Source organism: Epargyreus clarus, unplaced genomic scaffold, assembly GCF_041222505.1.
Source record: "Epargyreus clarus isolate Ecla_fem2 unplaced genomic scaffold, WU_Ecla_fem_2.2 ptg000024l, whole genome shotgun sequence".
Taxonomy (NCBI): Eukaryota; Metazoa; Arthropoda; class Insecta; order Lepidoptera; family Hesperiidae; genus Epargyreus; species Epargyreus clarus.
The window spans coordinates 6,601,675-6,625,220 of NW_027332231.1; the positions used below are offsets into that span (position 1 = coordinate 6,601,675).

The 23,546-nt window shown below is 38.6% G+C and overlaps 2 protein-coding genes across 2 annotated transcripts in view; one reads left to right on the forward strand and one right to left on the reverse strand.

Moving 5' to 3' along the window:
- The first annotated feature begins 208 nt into the window (after nucleotides 1-208).
- Nucleotides 209-3,034, forward strand: LOC140752342 (uncharacterized). Its single transcript, XM_073086603.1, has 3 exons — nucleotides 209-346; nucleotides 753-831; nucleotides 933-3,034. The coding sequence occupies exons 1-3, from the start codon at nucleotides 264-266 to the stop codon at nucleotides 2,865-2,867; spliced, it is 2,097 nt and encodes a 698-aa protein (XP_072942704.1). The 5' UTR covers nucleotides 209-263; the 3' UTR covers nucleotides 2,868-3,034.
- A 154-nt stretch (nucleotides 3,035-3,188) lies between these two features.
- Nucleotides 3,189-23,546, reverse strand: part of Sdb (SAXO downstream of blistered) — a 41,671-nt gene continuing 21,313 nt past the window's right edge. Inside the window, exons 3-4 of the mRNA XM_073086994.1 lie at nucleotides 11,540-13,365; nucleotides 3,189-11,435 (exon numbers count right to left, since the gene is read on the reverse strand). Coding sequence (XP_072943095.1) covers nucleotides 3,454-11,435; nucleotides 11,540-13,365 — 9,808 coding nt within the window. The 3' untranslated portion in view covers nucleotides 3,189-3,453. The remainder of the gene's footprint in view (nucleotides 11,436-11,539; nucleotides 13,366-23,546) is intronic.

A 23,546-nucleotide genomic window follows, 5' to 3' on the forward strand; every position in this document is an offset into this window, starting at 1 on the left:
CACGATTAATGATTGTTGATGATTTTGTTGATTTTCTTTACTTTTTTCATGTACACGTACTTTTTGCCATTTTTATATGGTGGTGCCATAGAACTAATCTATGGGTGGTGCAAATATAACAAAATGAAATTATAGGGGATATGCCATCATAAAACCTCATTATTAATTAATAATAAATATTTATACACAAATTTAATGAGAAAAAAAATAAGATGTCAATAATTTGTCACTTTTTGGGGATTTTTTGATGCGGAAGTACAAACATGTACTTTTTTAGCATTATCGTTCTATGCTGTTTAATTGTTCACGCATTTAGCAGGCCTTCGCGCATTCTTGATGATTATAAGTAAGTTTTTATTTGAATACAATGCCTTTATTACTGACTAGCTGACCCGGCAGTACCGCCTCAAAATGTATTTATCAAATATATTTCATATAAAATATAGCCTATGTTACTCATGGATAATGGAGCTTTCAAATGGTGAAAGAATTTTTAAAATCGGTCCAGTAGTTTTTGAGCCTATTCATTACAATCAAACAAACAAACAAAGTTTTCCTCTTTATAATATTAGTATAGATATCTGGACTTCCAACCACCAGCGTTTTAAAATTGCAGCAAACATAAGCCTCTTCTTATTGGTACCATTTCGTACGTCTTTAGGCAGTCAACCACTTAATCTGGAAGCGACCTTCAAACAATGTACTCTTATAATTTGAGTTTATTTTGTAACATTATTGTATGTATTATAAAGGGAAGCGAAAGAAGACTCAGATGGAGACAGCTATTTAGAAGGATTTGAACATAACGGGCAGAAATCTTCACTGAAACAGGTAACTCATAATAAGTTCGAGACAACACGATAAAATATGACCTTTGAATAATTTGCCGTGTAATGTTTACATAAACGGTGTAACTTATATGAAACAAACAGTTTCCAGGTGATGCTCGTAATACTAAAGAGGATTTACAAGACGAAAGCGACTCAAACTCTAACGAAGACGGCCGCCTACATCCTGACAAAGACTATTTGGAGAACAATAATGATATTTCTGATCAGGACCACGGAGAAAACGCCCGTTTATTTCATGATAATATGATGGCAACCGGCAACGATTTTAGGAGAACTGCCGAATATAACAAAGGCAACAATAATATGTTGTTTCAAAACAACGAAAAACTGGAGAAAGACCATGAAAGTCAAGATGATGATGACGAAACTGACGCCCAAGGTGAACAGGCTGAATATTTTAAACAATACAGTACTATGCGCAGTGTGGATAGAGGTGAAGAGATGACAGGTGTAAAAAGATTTAACAATGAGTATGAAGCTATGAATCGAGATAGGCGCCAAGTAAAAGAATCTGAGACCGAAGAATCTATTGGTACTGAAGAAATTTCAACTCAAATAAATGAGATTAGTACAGATGAAGATGAGGAAACGGCCATTAAAAAACATATGAAGAATCTTTCTAAAGAAGAATTAGATGAGCTATTAAATTCTCTTCCTGAAGACAAAAAAACACTATTGAAAACCATTATAGATAGCTCTCCACAAGAATATGACAATATAAATAAGAGAGAAATCACTAAGAAAGCTGGTGCTAATGATGAAAATAGTTTTGTAGGTAGCGAACAGTCCGACGCAATTAAAATTCAAGGTGGTTCAGCAAACATAGAGGGAGAATCCTCTATGTCCCCTAATACTGAAAATTCAGAAAATACGAAAAAGTCTGACAGTGGTTCCACTGAGGTTCCAATGAGTTCCAAAACGACAGAAATTGTAAGTAGTTCTGAAAAGTCTAGTGACAAAGATAGTATAATGGATGGTATAGAAGATACAAAGTTGGTGAAATCCGACACTAAAGATAACTTGGAGCTCACTGCAGGAGAAGATAAAATTGAAGCCAACACAGGCACAGATCAGGGTACGTCTAAAAATCAAAAGAAACGAGAAATGAACTCGAAATCTTTTGTTCAATCTGAATCAAAAAACGAGGAATCAGAAATATTGAGTCCCCTTAATAGTGAAGATTTGTATTGTTCTGAAAATGAAGATTTGTCACAATTATGGAATGAAGAATCTAGGTTATACAATAATAATATTAACAAAAGAGCCTGCTCCAATAGTGAAGATTCTATTAATTCTTTAGAGGACTCATTTCCTAATGGTAATGATGAAAGCAATTACAAACCGGGATCGGATATGGTGCCATTAGTGCGAGTAAAGAGAACGAACTCTGATAAAATTGTACAAAAGAGGGATGGGAATTTTATATCTAACTTAAAAGTTCCTTTTTTCTCAAATGCTGTTGAAAATAATGAAGAAGATAGTGATGAGGGTAGTGAATTTCAAGATGACGGTTTCTTCGATAGACGAGCAAACTTTGCTAAATCTAGCGAATTTAACCGACAGGATACTGATATTTCTACGTATGATGGAGAAAATGATTCAAAATCTTCCGTTCATAATTCTCAGACCATTGATTCTGATAACGGCAACCTAGAATCTGACACTGTGAGTTTAGGATCAGATACAGATGCTGTGTTATCTGGAATAGAGGGTGTAGATGATAATATGATGTACACTGGTGTATCGCGCAATAAAAGAACCGCAGAAGAATTAAATAATTCCGTAAACAATGAAAGTGACCATGAGAAATGTAAACAAAGAACAGCAGTATCAGAAAATGAAGATAACGAAGTATCTGAAGGGATTAATCAACTATCTCCACGCTATCAGGAAAATGATGCTTTTGGTTCACTCCCACGGAGTTACGAGGAAGATTTGGGACGATTTAAAAGAATACGGCGTCTAAAACCATTGCCAACTTCAGAAAATAATGAGGACTCTAACAAAGTAACTTAAAAGTGATGACCTTGCAATTAGTATTGATTTTATGGTGTATTTAATAATTTATAAGCGTTTTAGAGCATCGATTGTAGTATATCGTGCTAGATTGTTCATTTATAAATGTTTACTATTTCAGTAAGTTTTGATTTATGAGTAAATAAATATTTAACATTTGTTTTATATTACGTGGTTTTATGCTAAAAACAGTATTCTACTCGTACTTATCCATCTAATGAAAAACTAATCGATCTGTCGATCGATAAGTCTGATCTGTTTATATTGAATTTAATGCAAAATACAATCGTAAGGAAAAGGTTAAAAAGAAAAACACACAAGAATGTTGTATAAAAGTTTATTACATGGCAAAGTTTGACAAAAACAAAAGATAAATAAATTCATTATAATTTAATGTTAAAGTTTCAATAACATATTATGCAACTCTTATAATTCATAAAAAGGCACGTTTGTTATACAAATCTAGCAATTGTTAACTTAAATAATTTGAAGTAAAATATAGTTCAAAATTAATAAAGATTAAAATTTAAAGCGCCACTAAATAAGGAATGGTATAGTTGTCAGTTAGTCTTTATTTCGAAAAAAGTTACTGTTGAGTTACTTTAGAGGAGTAGAACTTGTGTTCACGAGAATCGCGAGTATGTTTGAACGGAGTACGTGAAGAGTCCAGCAAGGTAGCAGGGCAAGTGCCATGAACGTGGCTAGTGAACTCTCGTTTGTAGCTAGTACTACCGTCGCCTAAGACAAAGTGGGAAGTATTGCCATGCTGCCGACCGTGGCGTTCTACCCTCTCAACCCTCTCGGAACGCTCAGATCTTTGCGCATGTTCAGATCGCGAAAAACTGCCGTATGACTTTGCTTCAGATTGACCGTAGAATTCTCCGCCGACACGAAGATTGTCCCTGGCTGTAACCCGAGGCTGGCGCTCTACAATCAAAGTTGATTGTCCATCCCTTCTTTGTTGCCGACGAGTATCTGAACTCTCTGTATGTTGTGATATCACAGCCATGTTTTCACGAGCAGAACGATGCATAGAGCTGATGCTCTTTCTATCAGTACTCTGCGTAGAATTACTAATATATTCACCACGGTCGCAAAGATTGCTGATGCTCTTTCGCTGTGCCGCAGCAGTTGAACTGATGGAATGATGAGCTTCAGTAGCTGATGACACACCTTTACGATGTAGGACAGCGTTGGAACTGGCTGCATCAGAAACTAAATCGGAAGTGCGTTTGTGATGACCGACTGTGCTGCGCGTTGTGTCGACATTGTTTGTGATTTCTCCTCCACCGTGCATAGCTCGTTGGAACTCGATGCTTGTTTTCGTAACACTGTCACTTAGTTGACTTCTGTTGACAATTTGTGACTGATGAGTGGATCTCGAAATATTTTCTGTGTGGCTACCAGTTATTACGTTATTAATAGAGCTAGCACTACGTTTAGCATGGTGATCGGACGTAACGTGGCGCTGTTGTAAATTTGTCCTGTGATCGGACGTTTGAATATCCTGGACATCAGAGTCAACGTGTCGTCTTTGAATATGGCTGTCTGAACCAACTGGTTGGGGTGATCTTGTACTTTGATCAGTATGAATGCCTCTTGTTACATTGGTTACGTTTTGTTGGGTTCGGCTGTCCGTCGAAGTATGACTATAACGTTGTTGCGTATTTACATTTTGAATATTGGAAGTTGACGAGGACGACTGCTGTGAAGATACGACTTTTTGCGTCATATTTTCGCCAGTATCATTCCTCACTATTGTACCTCCATGTTGAATGTGATGAGTGCTCTTAGTTTGACTTTGATCTTGGTCATGGTGACCTTCTTTAACAATATATGTTGTATTAGAAATATTTCGCCTCGATTGATTATCGGTGGTATGGTGTTGTTGGCGAGAGTCATGCACGTTGCTCGTAGTGGTCATGTTTCTTTGTTCAGAAGTAATAAGATTCTGAGACGTTTCACCGCCGACCGGTTTATGGCGATGAATTGTATGGTCATCTGTAACTCTTTTTCCACCATAGCCAGGAGCATCTCCACCAGTAACGGTATTAACTTCAACGTTTCTCGTTACTGTGACCCATTTTCCCCCTATCAGTTTCTTTTCCGTCACTTGTTTCATTACCTTGGTTATATTACTGGAAGTAGTAGTTGTTTTTGAATCCAATTTATTTACGACATTTTTATCACTTAAGTTTCTTACCACAGACCGATCAGATTTGTGCTGAGTGTCTGTTCGGTCCGAAATTTGGGACGAAGTTCGATGAATATTTGTTTGAGACCCTTTATGGTCAACAACGTCTTGAGTAGTAACTGTAGAATGTTTAGTATGGGTTCCCTTCTGCAAGTGCTTCGCGGTAGAGTGTTCCACAGTTGTGTGTTTTACGTGCGTCGCCCGTTCGGTCTTTTGCACTTTGTCATCATGTATCTCTACATTACTTCGTGTAATGTGTTGGGATCTGTTGTAATCATCACGTTCAGAAAGTTGCTTGGAATCGACTGAGCTTCTAGCGGAATCATAGTGAACAGTAGTAGTATCATGCCTTACGACATCACGTTGATCTTTTGGTCTTAAGTATTCTTGTGGTCCTGGTTGATCCCTACGGCCATTTATGGTTTGCGGTGTTCTAGACCTCGAAGGGTAAGATTCCCTGTCTGTTTCTGGATGTAAATTATCTTTTGGCTTAATTGGATCTGGACGAACACCAGGTTGCCACTTTTGTTGTGTAGGCCGATCAAACTCTCCTTCGGATTTGAGATTGTCTTTTGGACGAATTTGTTCGGGCCTTTCACCGGGTTGCCATGGACTCTTTGGATGGTCATGATCGGTACCTTTTGGTTTCCTTGTGCCTGGATGATCTCCCGGTTCCCATTTCTGTTGAGAAGGACGATCAAATTCGCCTTCGGGCCTAAGATTATCCTTTGGACGGAATTGTTCGGGCCTTTCACCGGGTTGCCATGGACTCTTTGGATGGTCATGATCTGTAACTTTGGGTTTCCTTGTTCCTGGATGATCACCCGGTTCCCATTTCTGTTGAGAAGGACGATCAAATTCGCCTTCGGGCCTAAGATTGTCTTTTGGACGGAATTGTTCGGGTCTTTCACCGGGTTGCCATGGACTCTTTGGATGGTCATGATCGGTACCTTTGGGTTTCCTTGTTCCTGGATGATCTCCCGGTTCCCATTTCTGCTGAGAAGGACGATCAAATTCGCCTTCGGGCCTAAGATTGTCTTTAGGACGGAATTGTTCGGGTCTTTCTCCTGGTTGCCAGGTTGGAGATTTAGGATGATCGGATTCTTTACCTTTCGGCTGTATTGGACCTTGCCGATCTCCAGGTTGCCATTTTTGTTGAGTAGGGCGATCAAACTCACCCTCCGGCTTAAGGTTATCTTTAGGACGAATTTGTTCTGGTCTTTCACCGGGTTGCCACGGGCCCTTAGGATGTCCATCGAGGTCACTCCTTGGACGTTGATCGTCTTTCGGCTTTCTGGGTTCTTGATCATCTGGTTTGCCCCATGATGGTCTGGAGGGCTTTTCTCCATCTGGTGTCGTACGAGTGGGTTTTCCAGGATGTGATTGGCGTTCACCGTGAACATAATCTTCAGGTTCCAAAGTGGTTCTTTCAGGTGTTGCCCACTTTTGCCTAGTTGGATATTTGCCATCTGGTTCATGTCTATCACCAGGTTTAGTTGGTGTGTGCCTCTCTCCATTTACAGGTTCAGGTGCCTTATTTGTTTCCTGGTCTGGTCTTTTATCATGAGGGTAGTAAGTAATAGCAGTTTTATCACCCTTGATAACCTTATAATCATCTCTTCGCTTGTGGTCTTCAAATACTCCTTCAATTTTCAGATTGTCTTCCCTCCGAGTTAATTTCACTCTTTGTCCTTTAACAACCCTATATGTGTCTGACGATGATGTATGAATATTCTCCATTCTTCCTTCCATTTTCAGATTATCCTCATGTTTGACAATAGCTCTTCTTTCTCCAGTGACAACGCTGTAATCATTCCGTTGTTTCATATCTATAAATTCACCTTCTATTTTCAAGTTATCTTCTCGCCTAATAATATCAACTCTTTCTATTTTTTGCTTCTGACGTACGTCGATATCTCGTTCAATTGTAATATTGTCCACTTGCTTAAACGGCTTACGCTTTTCAGCAGGTTGTGATGGCACAACTTCAGGTTTATAAAATTTACCATCTGGTTTAAGATTATCTTGTGGTTTAACCACTGGTGCTCTCTCGCCTTTAGTAGCGCTGTAGTCATTACGAGTGTGAAGATCAATGAATTCTCCTTCAGTCCTTAGATTATCTTCATGCTTTTGAATTATTATCTTTTCAGTTCTGTCTATACGTTTATAATCGTCTCTAGAGCGATGGGTATCAATAACACCCTCCATTTTAAGGTGATCTTCGTGTTTTACAACTTCTACACGATCTCCTCGGGTAGCTGTGTAGTCAGTTCTACGAATAACTTCCATGTCGCCTTCTGGTTTTAAATTATCTTTAGGTTTCTTTTGAACTGGTCTTTCCCCTACCGGCTGTGGTTTCGCTTTCTCTGGTCGATCAAATTCCCCTTCTGGTTTTAGGTTATCTTGTGGCTTTTTAGGAGTCTGTCTTTCTGCAGGATGCCATTTATCATGCTTAGGCTTTTCAAATTCACCCTCTGGCTTCAAATTGTCTTTCGGCTTCTTGACTTCGGGGCGTTCAGCTGGACGCCATTTGTCTTGCTTAGGAGTTTCGAAATCACCTTCAGGTTTCAAATTATCTTTAGGCTTCTTTGGCGTTTGCCTTTCGGCCGGCCGCCATTCATCTTGCTTAGGCTTTTCGAATTCCCCTTCTGGTTTTAAGTTATCTTTAGGTTTAATAACTTGAGGTTTTTCAGCAGGACGCCATTTATCCTGTTTTGGCGCTTCAAAGTCCCCTTCTGGCTTAAGGTTATCCTGTGGTTTCTTTGGTGTCTGTCGTTCTGCAGGACGCCATTTTTCTGGTTCGGGCTTCTCAAATTCACCTTCAGGCTTAAGATTATCTTTTGGTTTTTTAGGAGTTTGCCTTTCTGCAGGTTGCCAATGGTCAGGCTTCGGTTGCTCAAATTCACCCTCAGGTTTAAGATTATCTTGAGGTTTCTTCTGTTTGGGGCGTTCGGCTGGTCGCCACTGATCTTTTTCAGGGGTTGTAAATTCTCCTTCAGGTCTTAAGTTATCTTCAGGTCGACGAACCGGAGCCCTCTCACCTGGTCGCCACTTTTCAGGTTCTCGTTTTTCAAATTCTCCTTCGGGACGAAGGTTATCCTCTGGCTTGGTAGGCTTCTGTCTTTCAGCAGGGCGCCATTGATCAGGTTTAGGTTGTTCAAATTCTCCCTCTGGTTTCAAGTTATCCTTCGGCTTTCTTTGAACGGGGCGTTCAGCGGGTTGCCATTCTTCTGGTTGCCTTCTTTCAAATTCTCCCTCTGGTCGCAAATTATCGTCCGGTCTCTTCTGTTGCGGTCGTTCAGCGGGTCGCCATTTTTCGCGTTCTGGAGTTTCAAATTCACCTTCCGGTTTCAAATTGTCTTTTGGCTTTTTAGGCGTTTGCCTCTCAGCTGGACGCCACTCATCCTGCTTTGGCTGTTCAAAATCGCCTTCAGGTTTGAGATTATCTTGGGGCTTCTTTTGTTTAGGACGTTCAGCGGGACGCCATTGTTCACGTTCAGGAGCTTCAAAATCACCTTCAGGTTTTAAATTATCTTTCGGTTTTGTCGGTGTTTGTCTTTCAGCTGGACGCCATTCGTCGTGCTTTGGCTGTTCAAAGTCACCTTCAGGCTTAAGATTGTCTTTTGGTCTCTTCTGGACAGGACGCTCAGCAGGTCGCCACTCATCATGTTTCGGTTGTTCAAAGTCACCTTCCGGTCTTAAATTATCTTTCGGTTTTTTAGCCGTTGGCCTCTCAGCTGGACGCCACTCATCCTGCTTTGGCTGCTCAAAGTCACCTTCAGGTTTGAGATTATCTTGAGGCTTCTTTTGTACTGGGCGTTCAGCTGGACGCCATCTTTCACGTTCAGGAGTTTCAAAATCACCTTCCGGTTTCAAGTTGTCTTTTGGTTTTTTAGGTGTTTGCCTTTCTGCAGGACGCCATTCTTCTTGTTTAGGTTGTTCAAAGTCACCTTCAGGTCGTAAATTATCTTTAGGTTTTTTAGCCGTTTGCCTTTCAGCTGGGCGCCATTCTTCAGGTTTTTGTTGTTCGAATTCACCTTCCGGTTTCAGATTATCTTTAGGTTTCTTTTGGACTGGACGTTCCGCCGGACGCCATTTTTCACGTTCAGGAGTCTCAAATTCACCTTCAGGTTTCAAATTGTCTTTTGGTTTTTTGGGTGTTTGTCTCTCAGCCGGGCGCCATTCATCTTGTTTTGGTTGTTCAAAATCACCTTCAGGTCTGAGATTATCTTCAGGTTTCTTCTGTTTAGGACGCTCAGCAGGACGCCACTTCTCACGTTCGGGAGTTTCAAATTCACCTTCAGGTTTTAAGTTATCCTTCGGTTTTTTGGCTGTCTGTCTCTCAGCCGGTCGCCACTCTTCGGGTCTGGGTTGTTCAAAATCACCTTCAGGTTTGAGATTATCTTTCGGTCTCTTTTGGACTGGACGTTCAGCTGGACGCCACTGTTCCCGTTCAGGTGTTTCAAAGTCACCTTCAGGTTTTAAGTTGTCTTTTGGCTTTCTAGGTGTTTGTCTTTCGGCCGGACGCCATTCATCTTGTTTTGGCTGTTCAAAATCGCCTTCAGGTTTGAGATTGTCTTGAGGCTTCTTAGGTTGGGGACGTTCGGCAGGTCGCCACTTCTCCCGTTCAGGGGTTTCAAATTCACCTTCAGGTTTCAGATTATCTTTTGGTCTCTTTTGAACTGGGCGTTCAGCTGGACGCCATTCCTCATGATCAGGAACTTCAAAGTCACCTTCTGGTTTTAAATTATCTTTAGGTTTCCGAGCTGTTTGTTTTTCAGCAGGGCGCCATTCTTCTTGTTTCGGCTGTTCAAAGTCACCTTCAGGTTTGAGATTATCTTGGGGTCTTTTCTGCTTAGGGCGTTCGGCAGGCCGCCACTCCTCCTTTTCAGGAGTTTCAAAGTCTCCTTCTGGTTTCAAATTGTCTTTCGGTTTTTTAGGAGTTTGTCTTTCCGCTGGTCGCCACTCATCTTGTTTGGGTTGTTCAAAGTCCCCTTCTGGTCTAAGATTATCTTTCGGTCTTTTCTGTTTGGGGCGTTCGGCAGGTCTCCACTCCTCTTTTTCAGGAGTTTCAAAGTCTCCTTCTGGTTTCAAATTGTCTTTTGGTTTTGTAGGAGTTTGTCTTTCCGCTGGTCGCCACTCATTTTGTTTGGGTTGTTCAAAGTCCCCTTCCGGCCTTAGATTATCTTTTGGTTTTTTCTGTTTGGGGCGTTCGGCAGGTCTCCACTCCTCTTTTTCAGGTGTTTCAAAGTCTCCTTCTGGTTTCAAGTTGTCTTTTGGTTTTTTAGGGGTTTGTCTTTCCGCTGGTCGCCACTCATCTTGTTTGGGTTGTTCAAAGTCCCCTTCTGGTCTAAGATTATCTTTCGGTCTTTTCTGTTTGGGGCGTTCGGCAGGTCTCCATTGCTCTTTTTCAGGAGTTTCAAAGTCTCCTTCTGGTTTCAAATTGTCTTTTGGTTTTGTAGGAGTTTGTCTTTCCGCTGGTCGCCACTCATCTTGTTTGGGTTGTTCAAAGTCCCCTTCCGGCCTTAGATTATCTTTTGGTTTTTTCTGTTTGGGGCGTTCGGCAGGTCTCCACTCCTCTTTTTCAGGTGTTTCAAAGTCTCCTTCTGGTTTCAAGTTGTCTTTTGGTTTTTTAGGGGTTTGTCTTTCCGCTGGTCGCCACTCATCTTGTTTGGGTTGTTCAAAGTCCCCTTCCGGCCTTAGATTATCTTTCGGTTTTTTCTGTTTGGGGCGTTCGGCAGGTCTCCATTCCTCTTTTTCAGGAGTTTCGAAGTCTCCTTCTGGTTTTAAATTGTCTTTTGGTTTTTTAGGAGTTTGCCTCTCCGCTGGTCGCCATTCTTCGTGTTTTGGCTTTTCAAAATCACCTTCTGGTTTCAGATTGTCTTCAGGTTTCTTCTGTTTAGGGCGTTCAGCAGGTTTCCATTCTTCCAGCTTAGGTTTCTGAAATTCTCCTTCTGGTTTTAGGTTGTCTTTTGGCCTTTTGAGTTCTGGTCTTTCTGTTCTTATTTGTTTATGTGTTATATATTCTTCTTGACTTGTTGTTATATTTTCGACATTTTCAGTTGAATAAAATTTGTCGAAATCTTCCTTTGTCCATGTACGCCTTCTCTGTGGACGTTCTACCACAGTTGTCTTTTCAGTAAAATCATTTTGATTTGATGTAACAAAATCAATTTCTCCCTCGCGTATTAAATTATCAGTTCTCTTTGTGACAACAGTGGTTCTTTCGACAATGTCAGTGTAATCAATAAATTCCGACTTGGAAGTAGTGTCAGTCGTCATTTCTCCTTCTATTTTCGTCCATGTATTTCGTCGAACAGGTTTTGGTCGTTCGGTTGGTTTAACTGTAAACTCTGTGCGGGAAGTTGTTTCATCTGTAATAAAAAAGTAAAAATAAAATGAATACTGATAAATGGTAGAAATTATAAATAAAATTGTTGAAATGTTGAAAGAAGTTTTAAGGTTTTGAAATACACACCTGTGAATTCTCCTTCCACAATGATGTTATCAGTACGTCTTATTATCTCTGCTCTTTCGCCTCTCACAACCTTGTAATCATCTGTTCTCGTAGTCGTGAATTCGCCTTCAGGGTGAAGATTGTCTTTAGGTTTCTTCACGATTGCTTTCTCAGCGGGAACGAATTCCTCTGGTTTGCGCTGAGTAAAGTCACCTTCAGGTTTCAAATTATCTACAGGTCTCCGCTGTTTAGGCCTTTCAGCTGGCGTCCATTCTTCTTTTTTAGGTGTAGTAAACTCTCCTTCAGGTTTGAGATTGTCTTCAGGTTTCTTCTGTTTAGGTCTTTCAGCAGGTTGCCAAGGCTCTTTTTGCGGAGATGTAAATTCTCCTTCTGGCTTAAGATTATCTTCCGGACGTCGAACTGGAGCTCTTTCACCTGGACGCCAGTCTTCGGGTCTACGTTTCTCAAATTCTCCTTCAGGCTTAAGATTATCTTCAGGTTTTTTAGGCCTTTGTCTTTCAGCTGGTCTCCAGGTTTCTTTTTCAGGTGTAGTAAATTCACCTTCGGGTCTTAAATTATCATCGGGACGACGAACAGGAGCTCTGTCACCAGGTTGCCATTCATCTGGTTTACGTTTCTCAAAATCACCTTCTGGGCGTAAGTTATCTTCAGGCTTCTTCGGCTTTGGACGCTCTGCTGGTCTCCATTGCTCTTTCTCAGGTGTAGTGAATTCACCTTCAGGTTTAAGATTATCTTCAGGTCGACGCATCGGTGCCCTGTCACCAGGTCTCCATTGTTCAGGTTTTCTATCCTCGAAATCACCTTCGGGTTTCAAATTGTCTTCTGGGCGACGCACGGGTGCTCTGTCACCAGGACGCCACTCTTCTGGGCGGCGTTTTTCAAATTCTCCTTCGGGTCTCAAGTTGTCTTCTGGACGCCGGACTGGAGCTCTCTCGCCAGGTTTCCATTCTTCGGGTCTTCTATCTTCAAAGTCTCCCTCTGGTCTCAAATTGTCTTCTGGTTTACGCACAGGAGCCCTATCTCCAGGCCGCCATTCTTCAGGTCGACGTTTCTCAAATTCACCCTCCGGACGCAAGTTATCTTCAGGTCTTATGGGTTTTTGACGCTCAGCTGGACGCCATGGTTCCTTTTCAGGTGAAGTGAATTCACCCTCAGGTCTCAAGTTGTCATCTGGACGACGAACTGGAGCTCTGTCACCCGGTTGCCATTCTTCTGGGCGGCGTTTTTCAAATTCTCCTTCAGGTTTCAAGTTGTCTTCTGGGCGACGCACTGGAGCTCTATCGCCAGGGCGCCATTCTTCCGGGCGGCGTTTTTCAAAGTCTCCTTCGGGTCTCAAATTGTCTTCTGGTTTTTTAGGTTTTTGACGCTCAGCAGGCTGCCAGGGCTGTTTTTCGGGGGTAGTAAATTCACCCTCAGGTCTTAAGTTATCATCTGGGCGGCGAACAGGAGCTCTGTCTCCCGGTTGCCATTCTTCTGGCCTGCGCTTAGCAAACTCGCCCTCGGGTTTCAAGTTATCTTCTGGACGACGGACAGGTGCTCTGTCACCTGGACGCCATTCTTCAGGTTGTCGCTTTTCAAAATCGCCTTCTGGCTTGAGGTTGTCTTCAGGCTTCGTAGGTTTGGGTCTCTCAACAGGTTGCCAACGGGGGCGCTCGGGTTCTTGAAACTCGCCTTCGAGTCGGAGATGATCTTCATGATGAACAGCGGTAGTACGACTGACGTGTTTTTCGTCGTAGTCTTGTTTGTACGCGGAGACCACACTGTGCGTTGTGTGCTCCACATCGAACAATGGCTCCGGGACATCGTTGTGTGGGCAGCGGTGACGCCTGTAACAATAATATTACTTTGAGATTTTTGTCAGAAACAGATACACAGAAGAACGAGGTGCAGTAGGTACTTGAGGTTAGGGAACTGAATTTGACTTTTAAATTCTCCCAAATATAAGACTTTTTGTGTAATGAATTTTGTTGCTAGCCGCACGCTAGCGTTTTCAATTTAATGTAGCATGGAATCAGATGATATAGCGTTTACTTTTTACGTGCTAAATATGCCAATGTCAAGAGTGTGTACAGTGAACTTCTAACGAAATACCTAATATGTACATATCTTTGATATTGCTTTTATAATAAGTAATTACAACATCACTATTTGTAATCTTCAGGCCGATGGACAAGAGGTTACTCGTAGCTGGTGCCAGACATAAAGGGTAAGAAAACTACTAGTATACACAGCGTCGGCTTAATTAAGTTTAATTAAGTTGTCACTTCTAGTAGGCAACGTATAACTTACAAGCATGATACAAGCTAACAACGTCTTTGAATGTACATTTTCGCTTGTAATTTTAAATTTACTTTTTTTATTTAATATTTTAAAAAAATAAATCTAAACAAAGAAGAAAAGTGCTTAATTGAATTATGAATGCAATCACTTTAATAATAAGTTTAACTTCCAATTGTAACGAAAGTGCTAAACAACACAAATCACCTTTTCAAACGGTAGGGATGTAAATACAAAGGGAACCGACGCGGTTGCGGCAAAGGCGGCAACGACAACGGCTTGGCCATCACACGCGTCCATTGCGCTCACTTCATCCGAGACTTTTACCACAAAATATCGAGAAGGTTCATAGCACTGCATTACTTGAAACCACGAATAAACCCGTTCATGGCTTGACCCTAACAATGGTTAATTATTTACAACCTTTAAAATTTCAACTGTGTACTTTACAGAAAAACGTTTATATGTGGCGAGATTATAGCATGCATTGTTTTGTCTCGAATAAAAGTAACTATTAAGTAATATTGCTTAAACGAGAGTATTAGAGTTTCGATTATGTTCTGTCTACGAATGGCATAGACCAAGCGGCCGGCAATAGATCGCGGCGCGTACTGCCGTGACTACTGCTTTCTACACGCGGAAAACTCTGAAAACTTGTCTACGTCAGCACCTAGTGTGATCTAACTTAACACATACATACACAAAATACACGAATACGTATATAACAGTGTAAAATGACGAACTATTGCTTCTTTTACTTTCTTTTACATTGTTACAATTAACCTATTTTATTGTTTATCTTACATGTTTAGTAAATAGAGAATTTAAACGTTATATTTTTTTATTAATAAGCACGTTAGGAATTGGTGCGTAAATCACTTTTTTATTTATCTAAACTTATGTAAAGCAGTAAGAAAACTTAAACGTCCTATATAAAACAAATTGTTTGACCTAAAAAAGTTAGGCAACAACAATTGACCTACTGCGGTTGCTACAGTAACTACAGTACAGCTACTGAAGCTTTCATGGAAACGCCGCGCCGCCTAAACTAATTTGTGCGAGACGAGCTCATTTAAGTATTTTTAATTTAGGATACAGCGTAGTAATTATATTAGTCATAATATGAACAATAAATATGGCCATTAAAATGTATATCGATACCTTAATTGCAAATCAGCCAACTCCACTTTTTGTCAAAATGTTTTTTTTTTATTTTGATTTCGTTCAACGCTATTTACTATCAAAATAAATAAAAAAACATTTTGACAAAAAGTAGAGTTGGCTGATTTGCGAATTAAAGTATCGATATGTGGACTATATTTTAATATACTTCACAATTACAATGATAATAAGTGTGTGAGACTTGCAAAAATAAAACAAAACGGTGATGAAAAAGAAACGAATACTGGAATTACCTAAATATATTTTATGTCCTTTAGGAATGACACCATCAAATCCATTGAAAGACTCATCATATTGTTCATTACAAAAGTGATCACGACAGAACTAATGACTTTAGCTTCAAGGGTAGGTATAATACGTAACTTGAAAATCAATATCGTAGTATAAAAATAAACTGCGATGATTAGACTAACAATAATATGTTGATTTTTTGTCATGGAACTCCTTAACTCTAAATATTGTACAAATAATAATGTTGAACTGTTTTTACATGCTAATAATAAATACAATTCAACAAAGAAAATGATATTTGCTTCATAATTATCAATTTTATAACCAATTATATTTATTTAGCGTCATCCTAAATTAACAAAAGGAAAGTGAATCCAATACCAATTCAAAGGGCAAAAGCATTACAAAATCACGTAGGCGTGAGTACCATCCCGATATAGCGATGACTCAAGCATCCACGACCTCTTACTACACGCAAGGAAACCAATACTATCGCCAAATGCACTTAAAACTTCTCGAAGTAATCCGCACTCCGATATTTATACAGCGAAGGCGATATTGAGTGGCAATTAGTTGACTCCCTACGGTAAAAATAAGAAAAGCCACAGATTTTTCTTATGAATAGATTGGCACATTTAAAGAGCACTTTAATCTGCTGACCCCTTAATGATGATAATTGTTGTTTCGATAGCAAAACCGTTATAACATCGTATATAAATACTGTTTAATAAATAGAAAATGCGATCTGTTTGAAGTTTTCTTTTTTATGTAGAGTCGATGCAAAAATGTCCTATTATTACAAATAAATTGTATTATTAATTTATTTACAAACACACGTATGCATACAAACATTAAACAAACATGAACGCTCATAAGGAATACTGTAATTTATAAGTAGAGTCTAAAACCCACCCACTAGGCAATTTTGACAGGTGCCTTTCGTCAGCCGACCTTTAATTCACGCTTCCTGATGACATAATCTTGATGCACAACAACCAAAGATCAAAATAGATTACATTTAACTGAAGTTATTAAAGTTACATTAAGGTTTTTCATGTCTGCGTAACCTAAAAGCGCCGTATTCCTACTTATTAGTCTCAGAATTATTAACGACTTTGAAAACAAAAATGTAGATACGTTCGATTACTTTGTCGCCTAGTGATAGAAGCCAAACATATCCTAAATCGGTCTTCGACATTAAATCACGATCGATATCTGTCTTCGGAATGTTCTGGACATTGAAAGACATGTGTATTTACATATTAAGATATTTATGGCCTGATGTAAGCACGTGAGGGGAATGTTCTACTCACTCAAGGCTCTAGAGCGTCCCTGAATATACAAGGCAGTTTTAGTGTCAAGAAATCTGACATAGATTATTCCACATTTCCGCGAGACGCTAAATATCTAAAGAAACTATTAGAGAAATGAAAAAATACCAACATTGAAGTACATCGATGAGCGGCATTAACAATTTAACACCATATGGACTGCATGACCGTTAACTGCGCCAATGTATAGCCACATGTATCACTTGTTTAAAATTAACATCGCATACCTTAGCACAGTCACCATTTGTCCTAGCTGTCGTATCTTTCCGGCAATAGCTAATTCAGCGCGGCTATTTCGGGGTGCATTGTTTGAAGATTATATTACGGAAGGGTTCACGTCTAATGCTAGTCTGTTAGAAATTAGACTACTGAATAGTTGCTTGATTTGTACGCTTGTCACGATATAGATAAGGTACCGTTGATTGTGCGATTACAATGTGAGCCATCATAGGTGACCATTCATCCATGCTTATCAATTTTAGGGAGGCCTAATCACAATATACTTGTGTACATGTTCAGATGTAACGAAAACTGTTTGTTGAAAAACATATATCGCTGCTTTGCAAGAATAATGGCACAAGTGAAAAAGGTAAATCTCCAGGAGAGCCAGTTTATAATTAAACAATGTTTTTGTTTCGAAATCTTTTATTTAAATGAGAATTAAAATAATATTAAATACAATAATAAGTAGTTATTTATATAACCAGAGTACTGTTAGGACACATTTAAATAGGAAATATTTGGGATTAAATTGTATCTTTAACAGAAAAATGAATTTTGAGTTGTGGCATTATTCTTGCAAAGCAATATAATGGTAGAATAATACATTTTTGTACATACCATTATTACATTTCGTTAAATAAGTAACGAATAAATACATCGCAATATTACGGTTTTGTAGACGAATTTCTAAGAAATAGTACAGACCAATTTAAACCGACCAATTTAGTATGTAGGCACACATACTTCTAAGAAAATATCAACGTTTGTACCTATATGTAGAGGCATGATCTAACGTAATAGCTCTGTTATTCTTGTCACAGTAAGTACCGGCACTGACAATCTGTTCCTTTGTAACTCGTTGAAGAATGTTGATGGAGGAATATCATCATCAACCTATTACTGTGTCACTGTCAGTTACGGATCTAGTCTTAGATAGAGAAGAGTAAAGTCCAATGGCTAAATGCGCGTTGGAATCATGCACAAAGGAAAATTTAAGCATTTTGTTTCAGTAATAAAGTGATAGTTATTTGTTAATGCAGAGTCTCCCTCCACCTCACCATCATAACAATATTAAGCGGTGATGTGCCCTTGTTTTAAAGGTATGGTAAGGAGACACTTAAAATGCGTTACAACTTAGTCCTCAGAGGTCCTCAGAGGTCCTCAACACCACTAAAGAATCTTTGTCGATTTGAGTGGGGACATCAACCGTATTTAGAATTGATTACAAATATCCATGGACACAGAGACCTCTTAGTATCATATGGACTGCATTGTAATTGACTACATCACATTCACATCAGTGGGTATAAATGTAACTTCAAAATATCTTTAGAACTTAAGAGAGCACTGATATGTGACGTGAAGAACAAGAATTCATTCCACCGACAAGCAAGTGGAATGAAGTTACTCCTACTGACACAATCTAACGTCTATCAAGAATCAAGAAATACATTATCATCTATTAATGCAAATACAAACGTATAAGGAGAAACAGTGCGTCCAAGATATTTTTAGAACTTATTTACATTCTAAATGGTTTGTGACTTGCATCTATACTGCACAATTGTTCGCAACATAGGTATTTCATTAAACTAGTGGTTGAAACATAATTTCTCAATCGGTGGACCTGGGGTTCGAATCCCAACGCAACTTTTTTTATAATATAGGAGTAGCAGACGAGCACGCGTCCACCTGATGGTAAGTGGCTACTGCCGCCTATGGACATCTGTAATCAACCCCAGATAGGATTAGATATTCCTATCTGAGGTCGGCCACAGATGCGCCGCTACTCTTGAGGACTAAGCTGGAACGCCTCGAAAAAGTATGTCTCCCTTACCACACCCTTCAAAACGGAACACAGTAGCGCCTAACACTGCAGAAATAGGTGTGGCGGTGGTGCCGCCGGAGTCGAACCACAAAGGGTTTTACCACCTTCATCTGCAACTCTGGTTATTCAGTCATGTGCGTATTAAAAATAACTTAACATGAGATATAACGGTGAAGGGAAACATCGTGAAGGAATCAACACACCTGAAAGTTCTTAAAAAAATCTCAAAGATGTGGCCAGTGCGTCGAAATATGGCTTAAATCCTTCTCACTCTGAGACCTGGGTTGATGACTACATAATTCATTTACAGCATAAATATCAAGCCAAGATCTAGTGTTTAATTACTTGTGTTAAATACCTATCTGTTCAATGAAAGCGTGTAATCGCAAGGTTATGACCTATACTGTCATCAATATAAATAGCATATTAAACTCTCATAAGGATAAAAGTATGTAAACCGCAGTGAGACAGACAATTCTGAATAAGCAGCCCTGAATGAGTCTCGCAAACATGGCGGCCCTGACATATTTTTTAAAAATATATAATGACTTGCATTTATATGTAAACAATTTGTAACTGGAATTACACATTCGGGAAAATGGTTTCGAGATGGCTCATTGTTTTTGTGTAGGTGTTCTCCGAGCCTGTTTACACTCTTTTATGAAAAGGAGTCATAAGTTAACAATTTCGATTACGTCGAAGATGAAGACTCCATGCGTCTTGTGATTCAGTGTCGAATGGAAGATAAACGTTGACGGGGTACGATGCTAGTACGTAATTTGAGACCATAATTGTTTTTAGATAAATATGTGCCTGTCAAATAAACATGTGCTCAAAAAATGCGATTATTTTGAAATGATATACTAATTTTATTTTTTACTAATGTTTCGTATAGTAGACACTAATTATATTAAAGCTGTAGAAACCTCAGTCAGTTTCTTCTTGTCAATAAAGTTTTGAAATGTTTGGGGAATGTGTCAGTCTGCACTTAGGATGGTAGCGCGCACGGACCGTAACCAAAATCCTCTTCATTCTTATTCTTCTGCCTGTTTTCAACATCGAGATAGTACTTACTGCGTCAGTGATAGTAATAACTATGACTACTGTACGTTAGAAAATTACACGCGAAACCGCACTTGATCGTGGCTTACAAAAGCGGAACTTACTCTTGGCGGAACTAATCACCGATTGACGGTATGACAATCCTACACAGCTTACACTAACATATGGACAAATATGAACAGGTGTTCGTTTTATAATCATGGGGGCATTATCAATAACGGAGGTTACTTTTTTAACCGACGTACGAAATTATAAATATTAACACGCAAACAATAAGTAGGTATAGTCGCGCCAAACTTCTAATCCGTCGCGAACTCTACCTTTATGAATTTAAGTTTTTCGTTTAAAGCTATTATTTAACTAAACATATTAATGTCAGGTATTCTTGTAATTTATGCTAGAATGTCATCAATGAATAGTATTTTTACAAGTAATCATTTATATGTATTTGACAATAGAAATTATGTGCCTTTTTTTTATTTTGTTACGAGTATATCCTAGGCATTAACCCGCTTTTAGAAATGGCGAGTAGAATTAAAATAATCTTTATTCAGACCTAATAGGATGAAGCATAAGTAAAATAAGTACAAGTTTGTCGCAAGCAATAAATCTTTTGGAGTGCAATTTGTGTTAAGTTTGAGAACATATTCTGAGAACGGCTCGCAAATCAAAATACAGTGGCACATCTGTTGTGCACTGACTCACTCCTTCAGAGAGCATCAGATGACGCCTTGGAGCCGAAGCATTACTATATCGGGTGGATTACTCAACGTTTACTAACAGAACTCACGATTCTGCCGATGAGTAAGTAAGCTTAGCTGGGGCTTGATTAACACGCTTATTTCGAAGTCAAATGCGCTCAGAAGTACTCCGAACAGGCAGCTTCTGTTACAACATCATGTCAACACTTGACAATTTGGTACAGTGATAATACAACTATCAGCTTCTGTTTGCGTCACCGAATAAATATTGAGCCGTCACTTAAACTCGATGCATTTCACAATAATATTTGAAATTAAATTGTAATTGCTCTATTAATCATAACTAATATTGTTATTAAGTAGGTATGTTGGGACATTTGATAAGAGCCAGGGAATTCACAAAGTATCATTTAATAAATTATTTATAATAAAATTCGAATCAGTTATTATAGCGCGACAATTAAAAACAAATAACTAAACTTGCAGAATAAATGAATCATTCAAATAAAATTTTATGGCGCCGTTCCAGATGTTAGCGTGAATCAAGTTGTTCAGATTTGAAAACATGTGTTAATTATTTATATTGATTTTTTTTTTTTACTAAAGTGTTTTTATTGTTAAGTATAATATTAAGACGCAAATATAATTTGAGAGGTAGAGATAGTATGTTTCAACCGTGGATGTAGGTAGGTACCCCGCTAAAACTATTTCTAGGGTTGTGCAGTTCTTGCTGCTCAATAGAAGGGTGTGGATGCAGGTTCGCTTACATGTGAATTGACCATCTTATTAGACAAGTGGCAACACATCTGTGATGATCTTCAGATAGAACTCCAGTTCCATATGAAGTTGGATGGAGTCTATGGGTGACAGCGATCACTTACCATCAAGTGGACTGCATGCTCGTTTGCTTCAATATTAAAAAGGTTCACAAAGTAGAATTACCATTTCTGTTTGGCTTGAACGCGGTCACGGGCAACGACGCGGAACTTGAGGCGTGCGTAGAAAAAGTAAAATTACGTCAAATTTATACGTTGAGTGATGTAATTTTACTATGAATGAACGATTTAAAGTAACAAATCAATTCCTCATTAAAATACTTAAAATTAAAAATTATTCATAAATAGATATCTACCTATCCATTCCATGAATGAAGTCTTAACTTGGGGCAGAGCTGACAATTTGTAGATGTAAGATATACATGAAAGATACGTAAACAAAAAAAGCATTGCAACAAAATCGCCATTGTAAAAATTGTGTGGGTATTGTGGCAACATATAAAGACCCAATTTTTGTGTATAAAATATTTCCTACGAGAACTAACCAGAATTAGGTAGGTATATCCTTGGTGGTATTCAATCGTTTCAAGTTCATTCTCGGCAATAACGACGCAGCAAATTATTTATGATTATTACAGTTGATTACAGATGTCCACGCGCGGCAGTGGCCACTTAACATCAGGTTAACTGCATGCCCATTTGTAGCATGTAGTAAATAAAATCAGCTGTACCTACATGATCATTTTTTCAAATATCCGTGGATAGCGAAATCCCAAACTATAAGGATTAGCGAAAAATGACTTGATATAAGTAAAAACTGCATCAGTATACCTACTTAAAAATATATTTCCTTAGTTAGAAGTCTAAAGAGTTAAATTTAAAAAAAACAATAACACTTTTCAATGGTGGAATAATATCCACCATCGAAAAGTGTTAATGAACAAATCCTGAAAAGTAATGATAAATAACAAAGTAAAGGAAAAGACCAACCACGCACACATGAAAAATTATTCTGTATACTCCATGATCATAAACAGCCGTCACCATAAGTCAATTAGATTCATCAAAACAATTTTTTGCGCGAGGAAACGGTCAAGGTGACCCATTGATATTTTTCAAGAACGAAATCATTTAAAACAGGAAACAATTCAGTCGATTCGCAATTCCTAGCAATAGTGCATTTCCTATATAAGACAGCTAGTAATATTCGTAATTAATCTTGTCAGATTTTGAAATTGGTGTTGCGTGATTAATCTCTTCAGTCGCAGACGCCATATGGTCGACGACCTTCTATGGCTCTGCCGCCGGTGACTGGTAACAGTTCCTGCACCCACGCTTTCATTATTTCCAACCCGTAGCTTTATTTTTCAATACTTAAGACTTGTCGTAGGCTATCGATGTATTTAATTTCACAATCTTATCTTCGCACATTTCGGATGTTTTCGTGCGATAACCCTTTTTAGCAAAGTCGAAATTTAATCTTATGTACCAAAAAATGCAAGTCCATTCTTATCTACAGAACAATATAAACTGATATTGTTCCGAGTATTTCATAATGCCTCCGAAAGTAACGAACGATATCTTGGAATGCAAATTTAATCCACTTGTGGTATTGCAACCGGCTTAATATCGGATATGTTATATAAATACAATACACATTGGCTTATTGTGGTTATCTCTCCACAGTCTACACTCATTGCAAAATTTTTGGTGTTGCAATTCTATGTGGTTAAATTATTATTATGACTTATTCGTTCGTTAACTAACAAAATCGCTTAACTTACCTAATTCTCGTATTATGTAGGTCTATGACTGTTTTCATTACAATATTGTTATTTTATTTTTTATTTTCGTAATTTTTCGAATCTTCTACTTTTCTATTTAACATAACTTTTACAGATGATGCTATTACATATACATATACGGGCGTCGAAATATCATTAATATTGTTTTTATGAACAACATAGACACATATCTACATAATTTTACATAAGTAAACAATATACAAGAAATCTCTGCATGCACATAAGAATCTTCTTTGTATCCCGTCGTGATCAAGTCAGATTTGGTAGCTAGTTAACATGCATTGAATAAGCCTTATTGGATGCACCGAAATACAGGTATGGTAGGGCCAGTTGTCAGGCCGTTTTTGTCCAGGCTTCAAGACAACTTTCCATGTTGAGCTCATTGGGGTCGGGCGTTTTTATCCCGGCTTGATACGGCACGTTTGAATTTAAAACATTCTTATGCACGCCATTTTGTATAAATTCATGCATTTACAATTTAACGACGTGAATTCTTTGCATAAAATTATCGCTATCATCGCAAGGTATAAATGACAGTATCAGGCTGATAACTTAATTCGTTTTGAAATTTCTTTTATGTACCTAATTTATG

What these genes read in the sequence shown, in the direction of transcription:
- LOC140752342 (XM_073086603.1), top strand. Translation starts at nt 264, where the DNA reads ATGTACTTTTTTAGCATTATCGTTCTATGCTGTTTAATTGTTCACGCA. An exon ending in CGCATTCTTGATGATTATAA is followed by an intron (nt 347 to 752) that starts GTAAGTTTTTAT and finishes TGTATTATAAAG; the next exon opens with GGAAGCGAAAGAAGACTCAG. An exon ending in AGAAATCTTCACTGAAACAG is followed by an intron (nt 832 to 932) that starts GTAACTCATAAT and finishes TGAAACAAACAG; the next exon opens with TTTCCAGGTGATGCTCGTAA.